General features: G+C 35.1%; 4 protein-coding genes across 10 annotated transcripts; 3 read left to right on the top strand and 1 right to left on the bottom strand.

Moving 5' to 3' along the window:
- LOC109351397 (serine/threonine-protein kinase OSR1) lies at window positions 379-7,411 on the top strand. 7 transcript variants are annotated; one of them, XM_019592898.1, is made up of 21 exons: window positions 379-671; window positions 774-894; window positions 934-1,153; window positions 1,245-1,289; window positions 1,392-1,473; window positions 1,600-1,668; window positions 1,760-1,930; window positions 2,018-2,083; window positions 2,464-2,532; window positions 2,625-2,753; window positions 2,865-2,938; window positions 3,160-3,402; window positions 3,654-3,766; window positions 3,903-4,000; window positions 4,072-4,125; window positions 4,513-4,659; window positions 4,741-4,789; window positions 4,871-4,935; window positions 6,865-6,926; window positions 7,024-7,075; window positions 7,173-7,411. In XM_019592898.1, the coding sequence occupies exons 1-21, from the start codon at window positions 477-479 to the stop codon at window positions 7,176-7,178; spliced, it is 2,130 nt and encodes a 709-aa protein (XP_019448443.1). In that variant the 5' UTR covers window positions 379-476; the 3' UTR covers window positions 7,179-7,411. The 7 variants fall into 7 exon arrangements, 6 of the variants coding, with proteins under 6 accessions (XP_019448443.1, XP_019448438.1, XP_019448439.1 ...); XM_019592893.1 differs by having other exon boundaries at window positions 382-671; window positions 774-1,153; window positions 7,173-7,410; XM_019592894.1 differs by having other exon boundaries at window positions 385-671; window positions 774-1,153; window positions 3,906-4,000; window positions 7,173-7,410.
- On the bottom strand, window positions 4,409-19,476 carry LOC109351403 (mitogen-activated protein kinase kinase 5). The gene is made up of 2 exons (XM_019592906.1): window positions 18,351-19,476; window positions 4,409-4,439 (listed from the first exon to the last, which is right to left on the bottom strand). Exon 1 carries the CDS (start codon window positions 19,419-19,421, stop codon window positions 18,357-18,359), a length of 1,065 nt encoding a protein of 354 aa, XP_019448451.1. The 5' UTR covers window positions 19,422-19,476; the 3' UTR covers window positions 4,409-4,439; window positions 18,351-18,356.
- LOC109351401 (4-coumarate--CoA ligase 1-like) lies at window positions 9,584-11,971 on the top strand. The gene is made up of 6 exons (XM_019592903.1): window positions 9,584-10,216; window positions 10,313-10,725; window positions 10,878-11,076; window positions 11,276-11,489; window positions 11,577-11,682; window positions 11,752-11,971. The coding sequence occupies exons 1-6, from the start codon at window positions 9,622-9,624 to the stop codon at window positions 11,869-11,871; spliced, it is 1,647 nt and encodes a 548-aa protein (XP_019448448.1). The 5' UTR covers window positions 9,584-9,621; the 3' UTR covers window positions 11,872-11,971.
- Window positions 13,115-15,597, top strand: LOC109351400 (4-coumarate--CoA ligase 1-like). Its single transcript, XM_019592902.1, has 6 exons — window positions 13,115-13,769; window positions 13,866-14,278; window positions 14,431-14,629; window positions 14,829-15,042; window positions 15,130-15,235; window positions 15,305-15,597. Exons 1-6 carry the CDS (start codon window positions 13,175-13,177, stop codon window positions 15,422-15,424), a joined length of 1,647 nt encoding a protein of 548 aa, XP_019448447.1. The 5' UTR covers window positions 13,115-13,174; the 3' UTR covers window positions 15,425-15,597.

Below are 19,515 nucleotides of genomic sequence, written 5' to 3'. Positions count from 1 at the left end.
AAATTTAAAGTTATAAAGAAATGAAAACTTTATCCACAAATTTAAGGAATTATGTAAATTAAAAGTTATAAAATGCAATTATTTAAGGTAGGAATTGATCCATAAATGATAATTAGTGATATGATATTATATGATTGGTTAGTGTGGAAAAGGGAAAGGAAAGGAAGAAGAGACACGTGGGGAGTTAGTTGGAGAGAGCAGTAGAGGTGGCGGGAATGATGATGACTGAGTTAAGAACATTATACCATTTGCATTTGCATTTGCAATTAAATAAATACCTAAATCACTTTTTTCAAATTTCAAATTCCAAATTCCAAATTCCAAATTCCAAATTTCTCTCTCTCTCTCTCTCTCTATGGTATATGATATGAATGCGGCAATGCGATAAAAGCGGAACTGATTGAAAAACCAAAATTAATTTTGTGAATCTCTCTTTCTCTCTTTGAATCAGAAATCAATAGTAGAGTAGAATAACAATGAAGGATAAGGAGAAGGAGAAAGAGAAAGAGACATCGGAGAAGAAGAAATACCCGATCGGAGCAGAGCATTACGTCATCTATGAAGAGATTGGACAAGGTGTGAGTGCTTCCGTCCACCGCGCTCTCTGTATCCCTTTCCATGAAGTCATCGCCATCAAAATCCTCGACTTCGAACGTGACAATTGCGATCTCGTATCTCTCTTTATCATATCCATCTTCCATCTTCCATCCATCTCTTTATATATTTCAATATCAATTATCTCTCAATTAATTAATTAATTAATGAATATGCAGAATAATGTATCTCGTGAAGCTCAGACAATGATCCTAGTGGATCACCCTAATGTGCTGAAATCACACTGTTCATTTGTGAGTGATCATAATCTCTGGGTTGTGATGCCATTCATGTCCGGTGGTTCATGTCTCCACATACTCAAAGCTGCACATCCTGATGGTTTTGAAGAACTTGTCATTGCAACCATACTCCGAGAGGTCTTAAAAGGATTGGAATACCTTCATCATCATGGTCATATCCACCGTGATGTCAAGGCTGGCAATATTCTCATTGATTCACGTGGCAGTATTAAGCTCGGCGATTTCGGTGTCTCTGCTTGTCTTTTCGATTCCGGTGATAGGCAACGCACCAGGAATACTTTTGTTGGAACTCCTTGTTGGTAAGTGGTAACTAACTAACTAACTAACCCAAATCAATGTTATACAACTCTATATCATATCATATCATTCTTATTTTTTAATTTCTTATAGGATGGCACCCGAGGTCATGGAGCAACTGCATGGTTATAACTTCAAGTCTGTTTTTCTTTCTTAATTCTCCACTTTCTTCATTAATCTATCCTCATGTTAATACTCCATGTTATATATTCACACTTCAAACTCTTCCTTTTCTTCCAGAGCCGACATCTGGTCATTTGGTATAACTGCATTGGAGCTTGCCCATGGTCATGCTCCTTTCTCAAAGTTTCCACCAATGAAGGTGTGTGTGTGCGTGCGTGTTCAGATGTGCATGTTAATTAACAAAACACATCTCATTCAATCATCATTCTTCTCCTTTTGTATAAGATTTTAATTTAGCAATAGTTTAACCCTTGTTCTTGCTCAGGTACTGCTTATGACTTTACAAAATGCACCCCCTGGCCTTGATTATGAAAGAGATAGGAAATTCTCTAAGGTCGGCTCTCAATTCAATGAATATACTTTCAACATCAATTGTTTACTCTTTCAATTCTTTTATTCCTAATATCTTTCCTCTCTCTTATCAGTCCTTTAAGCAGATGATTGCTAGTTGCTTAGTCAAAGATCCTACAAAACGACCCTCTGCAAGCAAGTTGTTAAAACATCCCTTCTTTAAGCAGGCTCGCTCCAATGACTATATTGCGCGTACACTTTTGGAGGGGCTACCTGCTTTAGGTGATCGCATGGAGGCCCTAAAGGTTTCATATTATCATGACCTTCAGTTTTACCTGCCTCATTACTATCACATCAAATTATACTTATAAGGTAAAAAATTTATATCACAGAGAAAAGAAGAAGATATGCTTGCACAAAAGAAAATGCCTGATGGGAAGATGGAGGAATTATCACAGGTAGGATCACTATGTCTAATTGTTTAGATTAGCTGTTGTTAGTTGGACTAAAAACTAGAAAGTTATGCCACTTGTTTTCTAAATCCAACTTTCAACTCTTTACACACTTCTTAAGTCCAACTTTTGATGCATATTGCCACATTAACATCACAATCCTCATCCCCCTTTAACCTAAAAACTAGTATTTTTCTCCTTAGTATTAATCATAAGCCTTCAGTATGTGTCATGACAGTCCAATATATGTTGTATTTACAAGCCTTCATATGGATGCCTTTGATAGTTAGCAATTCCCCCTCCCGCTTTATTGGTTATATTTGATTCTGGTTGTTTTTCATGATTTTATGGCAATCATATAACATCATTAAGTTAATCCTCTGTAGAATGAATACAAACGAGGAATTAGTGGCTGGAACTTCAACCTAGAAGATATGAAGGCTCAGGCTTCCTTGGTAACACATGATGTCCAATCTTTTCTTCCTCGCAATGAACATGTGACCATTGAAGTTATAGACTTTCAAATTGAAGTTTTTATTTCTTCTAGATCCAGGATTTTGACGATGCTATATCAGATATAAGTCATATAGGAAGTTCATGTTCTTTATCTACGCTTGATGGAAATGAGAGGCAATTACCAAATGCAATTCATACCCCTTCACAGTCTGTTGATATGGTATTTATAAACTCGTTTTATATATGTTATGATGCTAGTTGCAGTACATTTTTTAACAATTTTGAACAATTTTTTAAAAGACGGGTAGTTCTAATGTCTAATACTTTACAGGATGATAAGGATCATCAGATGCAAAACCAGCCAACTTCTGCTCCAGTAGTTGTTTCCTCAGTAAATGATGTCAAGTATGTTTTCTAACAGTGTCTGATATCATACATGATAAATTCTAATTTTTGTGAACTCAAGTTGCGAGAGTTTTTGAGATTATAAATTTATAACATTATGGCCTAATGCTTTTGTCTAAATAATTGAGTATTTTCTTTTGAAATAAAGAATACCTATCTCTACAATCTGGAAAAAGATTGATGAAGTAAATCTAATAATTGTCATGTTTTTCCCTTCCCAGGACTGGAGTTGAAAAATCAGATGATGACTCTAGCATCGCCAGTTCAAGCCATGAACAGCAATTTTCACAAAATTCTTCGTCCTGTCTTGATGATCACTCGGACCTTAATTTGGGCGAAAAACCTGATATAGAAAATGGTGGAAGATCTGTTGAAAACATCGCTACCTCTTCTTCTCAGCATCAAAGAAGATGTTCATCAAGCATCTTACCTGAAGTAACTCTTCCACCTATCCGGGCAGAAAGGTGAATACATTATTATTCATCAACTTTACTTTGTTATTTTTTTATATGTGAATTACATTAAGGTCATATGAGAAAACTGCATCTTGCTTGTTGATTTGTTGCATTAGTTATCATCATGTCTGAGGTGAGAATTGGGATATGTGGATATGTTCTGGCTGGATAGCCAGACAATATTTTATTTCATTCATTTAACCCTTCTAGTATCATATTTTATTTATGATTAGATTAATATTTGGCAAAATAAATGACAGTGACAAGGTAAGAAATCTTCCTCCGAACAGTTCAAATGGTGATGCAACTTCAGTTCCACAGATCGGAGAGGATGTGCTTACTGAACTTCCTTCCAAAGTCTCAAAATCGTCAGGTGCCTGCTCATATTACTTTTTATTTTTCAACATGCTTCGTTCTCAACTTCAAGGGAGAACTACAAATTGACATAATTGCCAAGTTCTAAATCCTGCAAGGTTTACTCCTGGGTTTCTTACTAATCATTCTCGCAGCAGGTAATTCCGATGACACTGATGAGAAAGCAAAGGTACCAGTTGTTCAACAGAGAGGACGTTTTAAGGTTACATCTGAGAATGTCGACCCTGACAAGGTGACTACTAAGTCTGGTTCAGATAATTCTCTTTCCTTGAAGATTGAATACTTAGTGAAGTTTTCTTTCAGGTGACCCCTTCTGTACTGCAAAAGAGTCACAGCATGCAGGTTGGTGGTTTTGAGGTTTGCCTCATGTCCCTTTTTCTTGCCTTAGATGTCGTTTTGGGAAAACCTTGATAAATACTAGTTGTGGTCTAAACAAGCCTCTTGATTCCTCCGTTATAATTTCATAATTTCATCTTATACATAGATTTGAAAGATGTGTTGACCTCTATTATATAATAATTAGACTGACGTACAAATTGACATTTCTAACTGGCCTTTAACTCTATTCACGATACATCATATATTTGTGAAGGCATTAATGATGTTTAGTACTTTAGTTTGAAACTGATGTCAGAAAATGTTCATATTTTAAAAAGAAAATGAAAGATATAGTTCTATGTTTCGTATTAACTTTGTTCCTTACATTATACTAACATCTTATGGACAATGACATGGGTTACGTAGGTTATTAGCCAGCATAATGCAGCTCTTCTACCCACAACTTTACCATTATTATCAACACCTGATAATACATCATCAATTCTTTCTGGCTGTTCTTACTCTCTTTTCCCTGTGTTGCACTCTGTGCTGCAGACAAATATTCATCAAAGGGTATGTTGGATCTTATGTTCATGTCTCTTTAAGTTAATATTCAAAGTAACTGTTTGTTTTTTGTTCATAACCTTTTAACAGGAGACTATTTTAAGTTTAATGAAGCAAATTACTGCTGGTGACCCTCCAGGTCTATCCACTCTTTCTGTTTGAATATAGTGTATTTGACACCTTTTCATTTTCTTTTATATGCATATTTATAAATCTTTAGTTATCAATAATACAGCTGATGGTAGTTGTACCCTGGCACAAATAACAGCAATTGAGAAATCCTCGGTATGTAATTTTACAAGGCTTTGTTTCTATATTGTAAAACATTTTAGTTTATTAGAGGATGTGTCCGCTATCTGAGAACATGTATGTTATAAGAATGTAATTCTTGAATTTTGGTTAAATAAAACTGAATGTAGAGGTTTTGAAATTTAAATTCTTCAAAATGTGAAGGTCGTGTTAGACAATCGACAACCAATACAGAACTTTTTGAATCTCTATTATATGGATCAACAGCGTGATAATGTTAATGCTAGGTTGTTTCCCATAAGCAATATCGTGTGCCGAACAAGTATATCAATTGAGAAAGGGTCGTTGCATGGCTGCCTAGATATAGTGAAAATAAGTACAGGTTTCCACATTTGTGTGAACATGTGAGAACAAAGAAGCACATTCACTGGTCTAGGAGACAAATTTGAACATAGAATATAGACAATCTTATATGTAAATCATTGGAAATAGTAGACTCAATGCTTAGGAGGAGGATTAACTTTTTGTGCCTACAAGAAACTAAATGGGTTGGTGAGAAAGCTTTAATTAGATACTTCAAGTTTTAAGTTGTGGTGCACAAATAATACATGATCGAGAAATAGGGTGGGAATGAATGTATATAATAAATGTAAGAAGCATGTGGTGAATATAAAAAGAATAAGAGATAGGATTATAGTCCTAAACTTTGTAGCAAAGGAAGATCTCTTGAATGTGATTAGTGCTTATGCATCTCAAGTAGGGTTAGAGGAACATCCCAAGATAAAGTTTTGGGATGATTTGGAAGTTGTAGTTCATGGAATACCTTTAGGAGAAAAGGTTTCCTAGGAGGAGATATGAATGGAGATGTAGGGAGGAACCCTGGAAGATATGAAAGCTTTCACGGGATTATGGCATAGGGGAAATAAATATGGAAGGTAAGATTATTCTAGATTTCTTCTCACCATTTTCTTTTACAATGGCCAACACATGTTTTAAGAAGTGAGACAAGCGTCTTATCACTTATAAGATTAGTAAATCATATAGAAAGTTTTGTTTGGACTACAAAGTCACACTTGGAGAGAGCTTGACAACCCAACATAGAATTTCGTATAAATCGAAGTAAGACGAAATATATGGACCTTAAATATAGCAAGTGGCAGACAAATCTTACTGTAGATTTAAAGATTGGAGATCATATCAAACCACAAGTCATTAGATTTAAGTATCATTGGTCAACCATATGGCATGATGAGAGAAATTGAGAGAGATTTAAAACGTAAGATTCAAGCAGATTGTATGAAATGAGAGAGTGCAATATGTGTCATATGTGATAGAAATGTGTCATTTAAGCTCAACTATAAGACTCACTGTGTTATATGTGATGGAATGTTAAGCAAACAATTTTCAACAAAAGAATAAATTCAATGTAATATAGATGATAGTCTTGTATTGAGTGAGTGGACATACTATACAATATAGGATTAAGAATGAATACATTAGGGAGATAGTTTGGGTAATTCTATTGTAGAAAAGATGATAGAATTGTGTCTTAGGTAATTGTTTGAACATGTGTGTAAGAGACTGCTAGAAGTTTCAATAAGGAGATAAAATCAAATGGTGGTTATTCCAATAAGAACATAATAATTTATGATAGAATATTATGGTATATAAATAATGTCAAATAATGAAAGTAAGGTGTGATTTTTGTTACTGTTGATTTTTCTAGGTTAGCTTAATTTAAAAGCAACAAACTTCCGCTCTCGGTGTTTGATAAAGTTCTGAGGGTACAATTTGTCATGTCTCCTAATAATTTGAACTGAGAATCTAATTAGTTTGTATGCAGTATTACGTTTCTAGGAACGTGTTTCTTTGTATTTTTTATAATTTGTTTAAAAGGTTACATGGAATTTGCTTTTGGTCCTATTACTTTTTAAAGGAAATAATGGGTTATGCAATGCAATGCAGCTTGAAGCAGCTCACGATAGGGAGAAAGAGTTACTTCATGAGATAACCGAGTTGCAGTGGAGGTATTGTATCCATAAAACATGGTTGTTGGATTATTATTATTATTATGTGTTAAAATATAGAATTCTCTTTGCTTAAACCTTGTTTTGTGATATTTAGGCTCGTATGTACCCAGGAAGAGCTTCAGAAATTGAAAACAGAAAACGCTCAGGTTAGTATCAATATCAATATATATATATATTGTTAAGCATACTCTAAGATCATATTTGGTCTTATGATTTTGACATTATTATATCTTGAAATTTTAGGTATGATTGTGGTGTCGAAATGGAGACTTGGATTGGGTTTCCAGAAGTTATTCCTGTATGGTTGGATTTCCTTAAATGTAGTGAAGAAAATAGAATAATGAGAATATTAGGTACTGTTTCCCAATTGCGAAGTGACACTTGGACATTTGTTTTCCAGTTTGATATTTTGATTTCATTTGTTCCATTCATCATTTTCTCTCATATTTCCCCCAACACCCTTCGTTCACGTTGGAAATTAAATTTGCACTTTGTTATGCTATAGTTGGATATTAGGACCACTGCTAGTGCTACCTAATGTACTGTACTAAGTTTACTCCATTACACATCTTACTAGTAGGTTTCTTTTTTTTCTTCTACAAGAATTATTATGTACGTGATTAATCTTTATCTTTGTTCTCGTCTTAGTGCAAATTAAATTTTGATATTTGCTTTTGTAAATGATTTTAGCCTTCTGAAGTGCTATGAAATTTTGATTGATAACCATTGATTGTTTTTTAAACACTTAAGTGATGAACTAGGAATGTGAGAATTTGCTATGTGGCATATTTATTGGTTAATTGTATAACTTGTACTTTAGAAGGAATTTTGGATGATTCTCTGCAAACACTAGTTCCAAAGGTGGCTAATATTAATTATTTGTTAGACTTTGTCTAAAAAGACTTATAAGTAATGATATAGGAGAATTTGTATGAGACAGTATCATTTTTCATTTGGGTTTGTGTATGACTTATAATAAACTCCTAACAAGTGTCTTTATGGAAACATCTTTGATCCTCTTGTTTTTTGCTGATATACATGTATCTGTCAGGAATACCATTATTTATTTTTTGATATATGGCAGCAGTAGATACTACGCTATGTCCTATCAAGTTTAATGGATTATTTTCTAAGGGTCTCTGCCTCATAAATTTCCATCATCGGTATATTACTTTTTTTCCTTCAAACAATCATCACCAATTCATTATACTCAATCTTTATAGGTTTCTACCTCTTTCCTTTACCTTCTTAAGACATCATTCGACCCCATTTTAAGAAACTTTTTTTTTGATGTTTTTTCTCCATTCTTACAAACAATCACCAAGTTTGAGGTTCTAAATATTAATGTTTAATTTTAATAAACATGCAACTTTTATAAGAGTTTAAAATTCATGTATTGATAGTGTGAAGTTTTTTACATTGTCGGCACATCTTCACCATTGATTTGTAATACTTTTGTTTAAAAGTCAATACTAGCTAACATATGAATAGTGAAGATTTGTTGACAGTGTAAAAAGCACTTACATTGTCGATGTATACATATTAAATCTTTTTTTTTAATATTCAATGATCGATTATGTTACCAACAATTATCGAGTTTAAGGTTTGAATTCTTAATGTTTCATTTGAAAAATATGAATTTTTTTTTTGATGCATAAGCCCATTTGACCAATTGAATTGCATGTCTCGTATCACTGTACTATACAAGTATGGGGATTGGTTTGCTAGTTGAATTGAGTGATATATACAATATTTAAGGGAATGGTAGAAATGAAATTCAGTTTTAACTTTTTACATCCTTCTTGTTCTATTAAACAATTATATAAAAATAGTTTTTGGATTTGTTATACTAACTTTAGTGCTTTTTTAAAAAGTTAAACATGGTATTTTTACTGATTTTGATCTTAGTCTATCATTAACTTTGGTCGAATTAAAAAACAAGGGTAAAATTACATCAGTCACAAATAGGGGCTACAACACACTTAATTTATCCCTGGTGTTTTTGTTTTATTTAAAGTATTTAGCCGCTTCACATTAACATATTTTATCCAAAAAGTAAAGACTTAAAAATAAAGAAGAAGTAAATTTAAAACAAAAGAAGAAAGTGATATTTAAATGTATTGTGAATGTGTGATTTACACAATTACATTTTCCATACAACATAGAAGATTGATGATATAGTGGTATAATAATACTGAATGATGGCTGCTATCGTCATGGTGTAGTAGGTGAAGAAGAGAGAAGAGAGAATCCAAGTGGCATTGTACATAATGTGAATGCATCCATATAAAATGTGCATTATTCATTATTCATGTATGTACCTATGATCTAAAAAGAAATGGTCTTGTGGTAGGTTTGATTTGACCCCCACCATTTTAACACTCCAAAAATCAAAACCATTCATTCATTCACCAACCCCTATGTTCAACTCCACACCAACCAAAACCACCATCTATCTTTATTTCATTACTTATGCTATACATTTTCCATATTTATTCATTACCTTTCAACATTATCTTAAATCTCTATTTTATCCCTTACCAACCACCACCTTAACCAATCCTTTGTCTTTTTTAGTTCATCACCTTAACCAACTCTTCATTACAAATACTTTCATAGCTCTTGTTCTTTCTTCTCAGGGCATAACACAACACAACACAACACACTCACACTCCATTAATCTCATCTCATTATGGCTATTGATAATGAAACAATAAAGCAACAAAAAAAGGACATCATATTCAAGTCCAGGCTTCCTGATATCTACATCCCCAATCACCTTCCTTTACATTCATATTGCTTTGAGAATCTTTCTAAGTTTGGAACAAGACCATGTTTGATTAATGCTCCAACTGGTGAAATCTATACTTACTATGATGTAGAGCTCACTGCAAGAAAAGTTGCCTCAGGACTCAACAAATTAGGCATTCAACAAGGTGATGTGATCATGCTTCTTCTCCCAAACTGTCCACAATTTGTGTTTGCTTTCCTTGGTGCTTCTTTTAGAGGTGCTATTACCACTGCTGCCAACCCCTTTTTTACTCAACCTGAGATTGCTAAACAAGCTAAAGCTTCCAATGCCAAGTTGCTTATAACACAAGGTAGCTACTTTGAGAAAGTCAAGGATTTGTTGGATGTCAAGCTTATGTTTGTGGATTCACCTCCACTTGTACAAGAAGGGCATCTACATTTCTCTGACCTGCTTGAGGCTGATGAGAATCAAATGCCACAAGTAAATATCAACTCTCATGATGTGGTCACATTGCCTTATTCCTCAGGCACAACAGGTAATATTACAATCCAATCTTCACTTATGAATTATATTAGCCTCAAATGACTTATTTATTATACATTATATTATTATACTAAATTTGTATAAACAGGGTTGCCAAAAGGGGTGATGCTCACACACAAGGGGTTGGTGACTAGCATAGCACAACAAGTGGATGGGGAAAACCCAAACCTTTACTTTCACTCTGAGGATGTTATACTATGTGTGCTTCCTTTGTTTCACATATATTCCCTCAACTCTGTGTTTCTATGTGGGTTGAGAGCCAAAGCTGCAATTTTGTTAATGCCTAAATTTGACATCAATTCCTTGTTTGGTCTTATTGAGAAATACAGAGTTAGTATTGCACCAGTTGTGCCACCCATTGTGTTGGCCATTGCTAAGTCACCAGATCTTGATAAGCATGACACATCTTCCATTAGGGTCTTGAAATCTGGTGGAGCTCCTCTTTCCAAAGATCTTGAACAAACTGTCAGGGCCAAATTCCCCAATGCCAAACTTGGACAGGTATCATGATACATCATCAAAAACTCATCATATATCTCACACCTATTTTGTAACAACTATGTTATTTGACATATAAGACTAAAGTTGTAGTTGTATACATAATATTTTTGATTTTATAAGCATTGACATACCTAATGAATGATTAAATACAGGGATATGGGATGACAGAAGCAGGTCCAGTATTAGCAATGTGCTTAACATTTGCTAAAGAACCAATAGATGTAAAAGCAGGTTCATGTGGAAGCGTAGTTAGAAATGCAGAGATGAAGATTGTGGATCCTGAAACTGATAATTCTTTACCTCGTAATCAACCTGGTGAAATTTGTATTAGAGGTGACCAAGTCATGAAAGGTATTGTTTACTATATTCTTCTCTAATATCATTTGCCATTATTGTTTACATATGCATATGAGGCAGAGGATATGACAGAACATGGTCCTATCCTATGCATACAATACAATACAACACCTGTTATATATATATATAGTATAGGATATAACATTGGCATATAATTGGTAGACATGAATATTGTTAAGTGTTGAATACATAGGTTATCTAAATGATCCGGAAGCAACAAAGAGAACGATAGACAAAGAAGGATGGTTGCATACAGGCGACATCGGATACATAGATGATGACGACGAATTGTTCATAGTTGATAGGCTTAAGGAATTGATCAAATACAAAGGTTTTCAAGTTGCTCCAGCTGAACTTGAAGCTCTCCTTCTTTCTCATCCTAACATCTCTGATGTTGCTGTCGTCCAGTAACTTTACTTACCCTTTTCATACTAAAATGAATCATAATTTACTTAAATATGATGGGTACAAATTGTAATGAATAATATTTTCAGAATGAAGGATGAAGCTGCTGGAGAGGTCCCAGTTGCATTTGTTGTGAGATCAAATGCTGATATTGACACAACTGAGGATGAAATTAAGCAGTTCATCTCAAAACAGGTAATTATATTCTCTTCCTTTTCAATTATCATTTAATATAGTAGTGTGTGATGTGATGCATGCATGCAGGTTGTGTTTTATAAAAGAATAAATAGAGTATTCTTCATTGAAGCCATTCCCAAGTCACCTTCAGGCAAAATATTAAGAAAGGATCTAAGGGCTAAGCTTGCAGCAGGGTTTCCAAATTGAGCATATTCCATTCTTTAATACCATATTGTTATTGTATGCATTATTATTATTTGTACATTGTCAGCCATGTACAAGTAACTACTATCATGCTCTTATTATTAGTGAAGATTTGTTGACAGTGTAAAAAGCACTTACATTGTCGATGTATACATATTAAATCTTTTTTTTTAATATTCAATGATCGATTATGTTACCAACAATTATCGAGTTTAAGGTTTGAATTCTTAATGTTTCATTTGAAAAATATGAATTTTTTTTTTGATGCATAAGCCCATTTGACCAATTGAATTGCATGTCTCGTATCACTGTACTATACAAGTATGGGGATTGGTTTGCTAGTTGAATTGAGTGATATATACAATATTTAAGGGAATGGTAGAAATGAAATTCAGTTTTAACTTTTTACATCCTTCTTGTTCTATTAAACAATTATATAAAAATAGTTTTTGGATTTGTTATACTAACTTTAGTGCTTTTTTAAAAAGTTAAACATGGTATTTTTACTGATTTTGATCTTAGTCTATCATTAACTTTGGTCGAATTAAAAAACAAGGGTAAAATTACATCAGTCACAAATAGGGGCTACAACACACTTAATTTATCCCTGGTGTTTTTGTTTTATTTAAAGTATTTAGCCGCTTCACATTAACATATTTTATCCAAAAAGTAAAGACTTAAAAATAAAGAAGAAGTAAATTTAAAACAAAAGAAGAAAGTGATATTTAAATGTATTGTGAATGTGTGATTTACACAATTACATTTTCCATACAACATAGAAGATTGATGATATAGTGGTATAATAATACTGAATGATGGCTGCTATCGTCATGGTGTAGTAGGTGAAGAAGAGAGAAGAGAGAATCCAAGTGGCATTGTACATAATGTGAATGCATCCATATAAAATGTGCATTATTCATTATTCATGTATGTACCTATGATCTAAAAAGAAATGGTCTTGTGGTAGGTTTGATTTGACCCCCACCATTTTAACACTCCAAAAATCAAAACCATTCATTCATTCACCAACCCCTATGTTCAACTCCACACCAACCAAAACCACCATCTATCTTTATTTCATTACTTATGCTATACATTTTCCATATTTATTCATTACCTTTCAACATTATCTTAAATCTCTATTTTATCCCTTACCAACCACCACCTTAACCAATCCTTTGTCTTTTTTAGTTCATCACCTTAACCAACTCTTCATTACAAATACTTTCATAGCTCTTGTTCTTTCTTCTCAGGGCATAACACAACACAACACAACACACTCACACTCCATTAATCTCATCTCATTATGGCTATTGATAATGAAACAATAAAGCAACAAAAAAAGGACATCATATTCAAGTCCAGGCTTCCTGATATCTACATCCCCAATCACCTTCCTTTACATTCATATTGCTTTGAGAATCTTTCTAAGTTTGGAACAAGACCATGTTTGATTAATGCTCCAACTGGTGAAATCTATACTTACTATGATGTAGAGCTCACTGCAAGAAAAGTTGCCTCAGGACTCAACAAATTAGGCATTCAACAAGGTGATGTGATCATGCTTCTTCTCCCAAACTGTCCACAATTTGTGTTTGCTTTCCTTGGTGCTTCTTTTAGAGGTGCTATTACCACTGCTGCCAACCCCTTTTTTACTCAACCTGAGATTGCTAAACAAGCTAAAGCTTCCAATGCCAAGTTGCTTATAACACAAGGTAGCTACTTTGAGAAAGTCAAGGATTTGTTGGATGTCAAGCTTATGTTTGTGGATTCACCTCCACTTGTACAAGAAGGGCATCTACATTTCTCTGACCTGCTTGAGGCTGATGAGAATCAAATGCCACAAGTAAATATCAACTCTCATGATGTGGTCACATTGCCTTATTCCTCAGGCACAACAGGTAATATTACAATCCAATCTTCACTTATGAATTATATTAGCCTCAAATGACTTATTTATTATACATTATATTATTATACTAAATTTGTATAAACAGGGTTGCCAAAAGGGGTGATGCTCACACACAAGGGGTTGGTGACTAGCATAGCACAACAAGTGGATGGGGAAAACCCAAACCTTTACTTTCACTCTGAGGATGTTATACTATGTGTGCTTCCTTTGTTTCACATATATTCCCTCAACTCTGTGTTTCTATGTGGGTTGAGAGCCAAAGCTGCAATTTTGTTAATGCCTAAATTTGACATCAATTCCTTGTTTGGTCTTATTGAGAAATACAGAGTTAGTATTGCACCAGTTGTGCCACCCATTGTGTTGGCCATTGCTAAGTCACCAGATCTTGATAAGCATGACACATCTTCCATTAGGGTCTTGAAATCTGGTGGAGCTCCTCTTTCCAAAGATCTTGAACAAACTGTCAGGGCCAAATTCCCCAATGCCAAACTTGGACAGGTATCATGATACATCATCAAAAACTCATCATATATCTCACACCTATTTTGTAACAACTATGTTATTTGACATATAAGACTAAAGTTGTAGTTGTATACATAATATTTTTGATTTTATAAGCATTGACATACCTAATGAATGATTAAATACAGGGATATGGGATGACAGAAGCAGGTCCAGTATTAGCAATGTGCTTAACATTTGCTAAAGAACCAATAGATGTAAAAGCAGGTTCATGTGGAAGCGTAGTTAGAAATGCAGAGATGAAGATTGTGGATCCTGAAACTGATAATTCTTTACCTCGTAATCAACCTGGTGAAATTTGTATTAGAGGTGACCAAGTCATGAAAGGTATTGTTTACTATATTCTTCTCTAATATCATTTGCCATTATTGTTTACATATGCATATGAGGCAGAGGATATGACAGAACATGGTCCTATCCTATGCATACAATACAATACAACACCTGTTATATATATATATAGTATAGGATATAACATTGGCATATAATTGGTAGACATGAATATTGTTAAGTGTTGAATACATAGGTTATCTAAATGATCCGGAAGCAACAAAGAGAACGATAGACAAAGAAGGATGGTTGCATACAGGCGACATCGGATACATAGATGATGACGACGAATTGTTCATAGTTGATAGGCTTAAGGAATTGATCAAATACAAAGGTTTTCAAGTTGCTCCAGCTGAACTTGAAGCTCTCCTTCTTTCTCATCCTAACATCTCTGATGTTGCTGTCGTCCAGTAACTTTACTTACCCTTTTCATACTAAAATGAATCATAATTTACTTAAATATGATGGGTACAAATTGTAATGAATAATATTTTCAGAATGAAGGATGAAGCTGCTGGAGAGGTCCCAGTTGCATTTGTTGTGAGATCAAATGCTGATATTGACACAACTGAGGATGAAATTAAGCAGTTCATCTCAAAACAGGTAATTATATTCTCTTCCTTTTCAATTATCATTTAATATAGTAGTGTGTGATGTGATGCATGCATGCAGGTTGTGTTTTATAAAAGAATAAATAGAGTATTCTTCATTGAAGCCATTCCCAAGTCACCTTCAGGCAAAATATTAAGAAAGGATCTAAGGGCTAAGCTTGCAGCAGGGTTTCCAAATTGAGCATATTCCATTCTTTAATACCATATTGTTATTGTATGCATTATTATTATTTGTACATTGTCAGCCATGTACAAGTAACTACTATCATGCTCTTATTATTCTATGCATTGTTCTTTTGGAACAATCATATGTATAAGTTTTATTCAGTCATGGACTCTCATCTTCTATCCTATATATCCAAATTTGAGTGTCCATTGCTTTTATTGAAGGTTCTTGACCCCAAAAAAAAATAATAAGAAAAGAAAGAGAGGATGGATGATGGTGAAGTGAATGGTGTGACACTCAAATAAGGATGAAAAGTCATATTTTTCCATAAAACTTTAGTTGGTTCACTCAACAACCAAGTCACAACCATTTGAGTTTGATAGTTGTGGGGCCCTAGCCCTTTTTTATTACAAAATTCACCATTCACCATTCACATGTATTATCAAAATGAAACTAACTTCCACATTCTCAATAATTAATATTCACAATGTCCTTATACTTATAAGTCCTACCTGGATAAACATACACTTTACAATGCACATTGAAAGGAAGAGATGTTCTTAGACTATTAAAACCTTGTTGAATACGTATAATTTGATTTTGATTAACAGAGTAATAGTAGTAACTAAATTTGATCTTATATATGCAAATACTACTTTAGTACTGTTTTCTTATTGCGTTTATTGTTATTCCTCATAGTCAATTTTCTTATTTTTATGGCCAATTGAGCTTAGCACACCAATTTGTTGCTTTCTCTAAGTGGAAATGTAAACTAAGATAAATCTCCATCCCACATCAACTCTTACATAAAATATTATTTCAACTGAATATGCTTGCAATCGATCAAAAGTTGGAGTTTTAGCCAGATTAATAACAATGCACTATCCACCTTGTTCCTTTCCTAGTTCTTTGAGAAAATTGGTCATTAAAATTTTCTATTTTTGTGCTTTTGGTTACTTGAAATCCTATGTCCTATGCCTACTTCAGCTCGGCACATCCATGGAACTGATTTGTCCGAATGAAAATGTAAAACATTTTCTGTTTTTGTAATGGGTGATGCTCCTAGCGTAACAACTATTTGAGCTTAGTTGAATATTTCAATACATGTTCTAGGTCCAAACCGCACTACCTTCAATGCAACGTAAGAATTTTGTATTCTTTTGGGTTCCTTTCAAAGTTGACTTGTAATATTTTCAACAATCCAACTTACCCATTAAATTTACCTACTTCTTTCTACCATGTCTACAGAAAAGCTTGACCTTTTAGGACAAGATAAACAAATCTGCAGCTCATAGAGTCATGAAATGTTTCATAAAAGGGAGTCATAAAATAACAATACAAAAGATTCTAGCAATAGCAACCCTGACGTCAAATGAGAAGTTTTGTTTAAAACTTTCAACGTAGTAATAACGGCTTCTCATTCATCCAAATCCCCCAGTACTCTAATCTCTCGTCCTTCCTTCGTTTCTTCCTTCTCCCACCATTCACCATTCACTCAAATGATCTAACTTACTTTAGAAACAATCTCATTTTAGAGGGATACAAATCCTCCAGTTAGCGAGCATAAAGCTTAACTACAACATACAAATTCAAAGAAATTCAAGACCAATTGATTAAAAAGGAGAATATCCCCTTCCTGAAAATGGCAAACACAAAGACAGTAATCGGTGTTGAAACTTAATGAACTCCCCTCCTCACGTGAAAATTGAAAAGTGTATGGCCCATTATTAAGGAAAAGCTGAGCAAGATACAAAAGGGACCAAACCAAAAGGGTCACATCACAAGGAGATCTTATTCCTTATTTGATTCCATACAAAGGGCAAAGTAATGAGAATAACTATCTAAAGTTAACTCTCTAATAGTAGTATTTTATGTGATTAATAACAAACCATTCCACCATTCTACCACTAACGATGCTTTTTAGGAATTGGAATCAACTTTAACAGAACAAAGTGCACTGGTAAAGTGAGACTGAGACAGACATGAAAGAGCTAAGCTTAAGGCAAGCCAACAGCATCCTTCCAAGGAAAAGGAAACAAGGGGATGAACCAAATTGGGGACCATGGGAATAGTCCTTGATTCCACAAGCACAGATTAGATTAGGGTATTATCTGCTAAAGATGGGAGCTTAATTTAGCTCAGCAATCAAAGTAGCATACAGATGATTTATCAAAAACTATCCTCTCAGACTACCTTTTCTGAATATACCCATGGCTGCTTACCTATGGAATAGTTAACCGTTAACTACGAATACACCCTTCGAAAAACTGTTCCCCGTCAACAACAGTTAACCATACCGAAACACGAGTGTACTATAAAAACAAGTTCACCATCCAATACGAATAATTAACCAAAAAATCACTTGTAAGACAACCAAATATGAAAATGCTTACCTTTAAGCATAAATGTAATTAACTACCTATTAAACAACAAAACAGCAAACGGCCTATCACCAGATAAGTGTAACTGACGCAAACAGTTAACCCTGAATGCAACTTTTAAACAACCTGTTTATCATCCGAGACGCTTACCGTTAAGCATGAATGCATGTATTATAGAATGTTCGACACACATAATACCATTAACCATGACTGCACCTGCTAAACGACCTGCTTATCATCCAATAAACGATAAACCATGGAACAACTCTAAGAATCCCAATCAAATGCAAACACACTTCTTCCTTGTAGACCTTCTTGTGTGGTAACAATGAAGAAGATGATGGACTATCTCCACCGACAAATGCAAATGATGTATTTGAAAGCCAAGAATATAAAATTAATATTTGATTGATTCCAATTGCCAATATACCCATGAAATTTAGCATTTGAATTAATGGGAAGGTATTCATACATGAAGTTATATAACAAAGAAAAGAGTAAAACTTAGAGCAAGTGATTCAAGTTTTTATGATTAAAACAAAGAAAAGAGTTTATAATAAAAAGTACTAAGAAGAAAGAGGCTTGGGTGGAGGGAGAAGCTGATGAAGGTTGTGATGAACCTGACCATGATTAACAATACCCTGTGCAATGAATGGATGTCCCAATAACCTTGAAGCACTCCACCTTCTAGAAGGTTCCCTCTGCAAACACCTCGAGACGAAATCCCTAAACTCCGGCGAGGCAGTGACGGGTGCCTCAGGTGGTGGAGCCATACAGATAGCACACATCAAACTAGCCCAATCACCTTGCCTTCCAACCGCAAAAGGGAATCTCCCCATATAGAACTCCAAGATGGAAACCCCAAAGCTCCATATATCACCAGCGTATGCATCATATTGTCCATCGTTGATGTCAGTGTTGATCCTCTCAGGGCTCATATAAGCGATGGTGCCGACTGAAGAATTGCACGGATCCATCGTCTGGTTCAAGATCCGACCAACGCCGAAGTCAGCGATCTTGACCTGCTTGCGTGAATTGAAGAGGAGGTTGGAGGGCTTGATGTCACGGTGGACGATGTGGCGGCGGTGGAGGTAGGAGAGGCCGCGGAGGATTTGACGAGAAAGATCAGCGAGGTTTTGCTCGTTAGGTATGTGCTTCCCTTCGAGTGAACCTCCATCCATGAACTCTAACAGGACCTGGATCTCGGCGTTGTTGTCGTACATGTCGTGACACTTCACCACGTTCTGGTCGTCCACGTCACGGAGGATCTGGATCTCGCGGTGGATCTGTCGGCGTACGGACTCCTCGTGGTGGCCGTAGATGACCTTCAGAGCGTAGAGTCGGTTGGTGGGACGGTGAACGGCCTTATAGACGGTGCCGCCGCTGCCGCTGCCGATACGGTTGAGGCGTTCGAGCTCGGAGAAGGGGATGTGGTGGTGGACGGAGGCGGAGGAGGGGGCGGAGGAAGGGGCGGAGGATGGAGGGAGGGGGAGAGGGACAGCGAGGTTGGTGTCGCGGTGGGGGAGAGGGAGGGTGAGGTCTTTGCGGCGGCGGTGGGGAGGACGGTGAGGAGGAGCGGAGGAGGGAGAGGAGGTGGAGGAGGGTGGAGGTTGAATAGGCCTCATACTCATGTATGATAAGAAAGGAATGAATAATTGGAGGAATAGAAGAAAAGAAGAAAAGAAGAAAAGAAGAAGAAGTAAAGTGAAGTAAAGTGAAAGAAGC

Source organism: Lupinus angustifolius, chromosome LG06, assembly GCF_001865875.1.
Source record: "Lupinus angustifolius cultivar Tanjil chromosome LG06, LupAngTanjil_v1.0, whole genome shotgun sequence".
Taxonomy (NCBI): Eukaryota; Viridiplantae; Streptophyta; class Magnoliopsida; order Fabales; family Fabaceae; genus Lupinus; species Lupinus angustifolius.
This window is presented reverse-complemented; position numbering and strand designations above follow the sequence as displayed.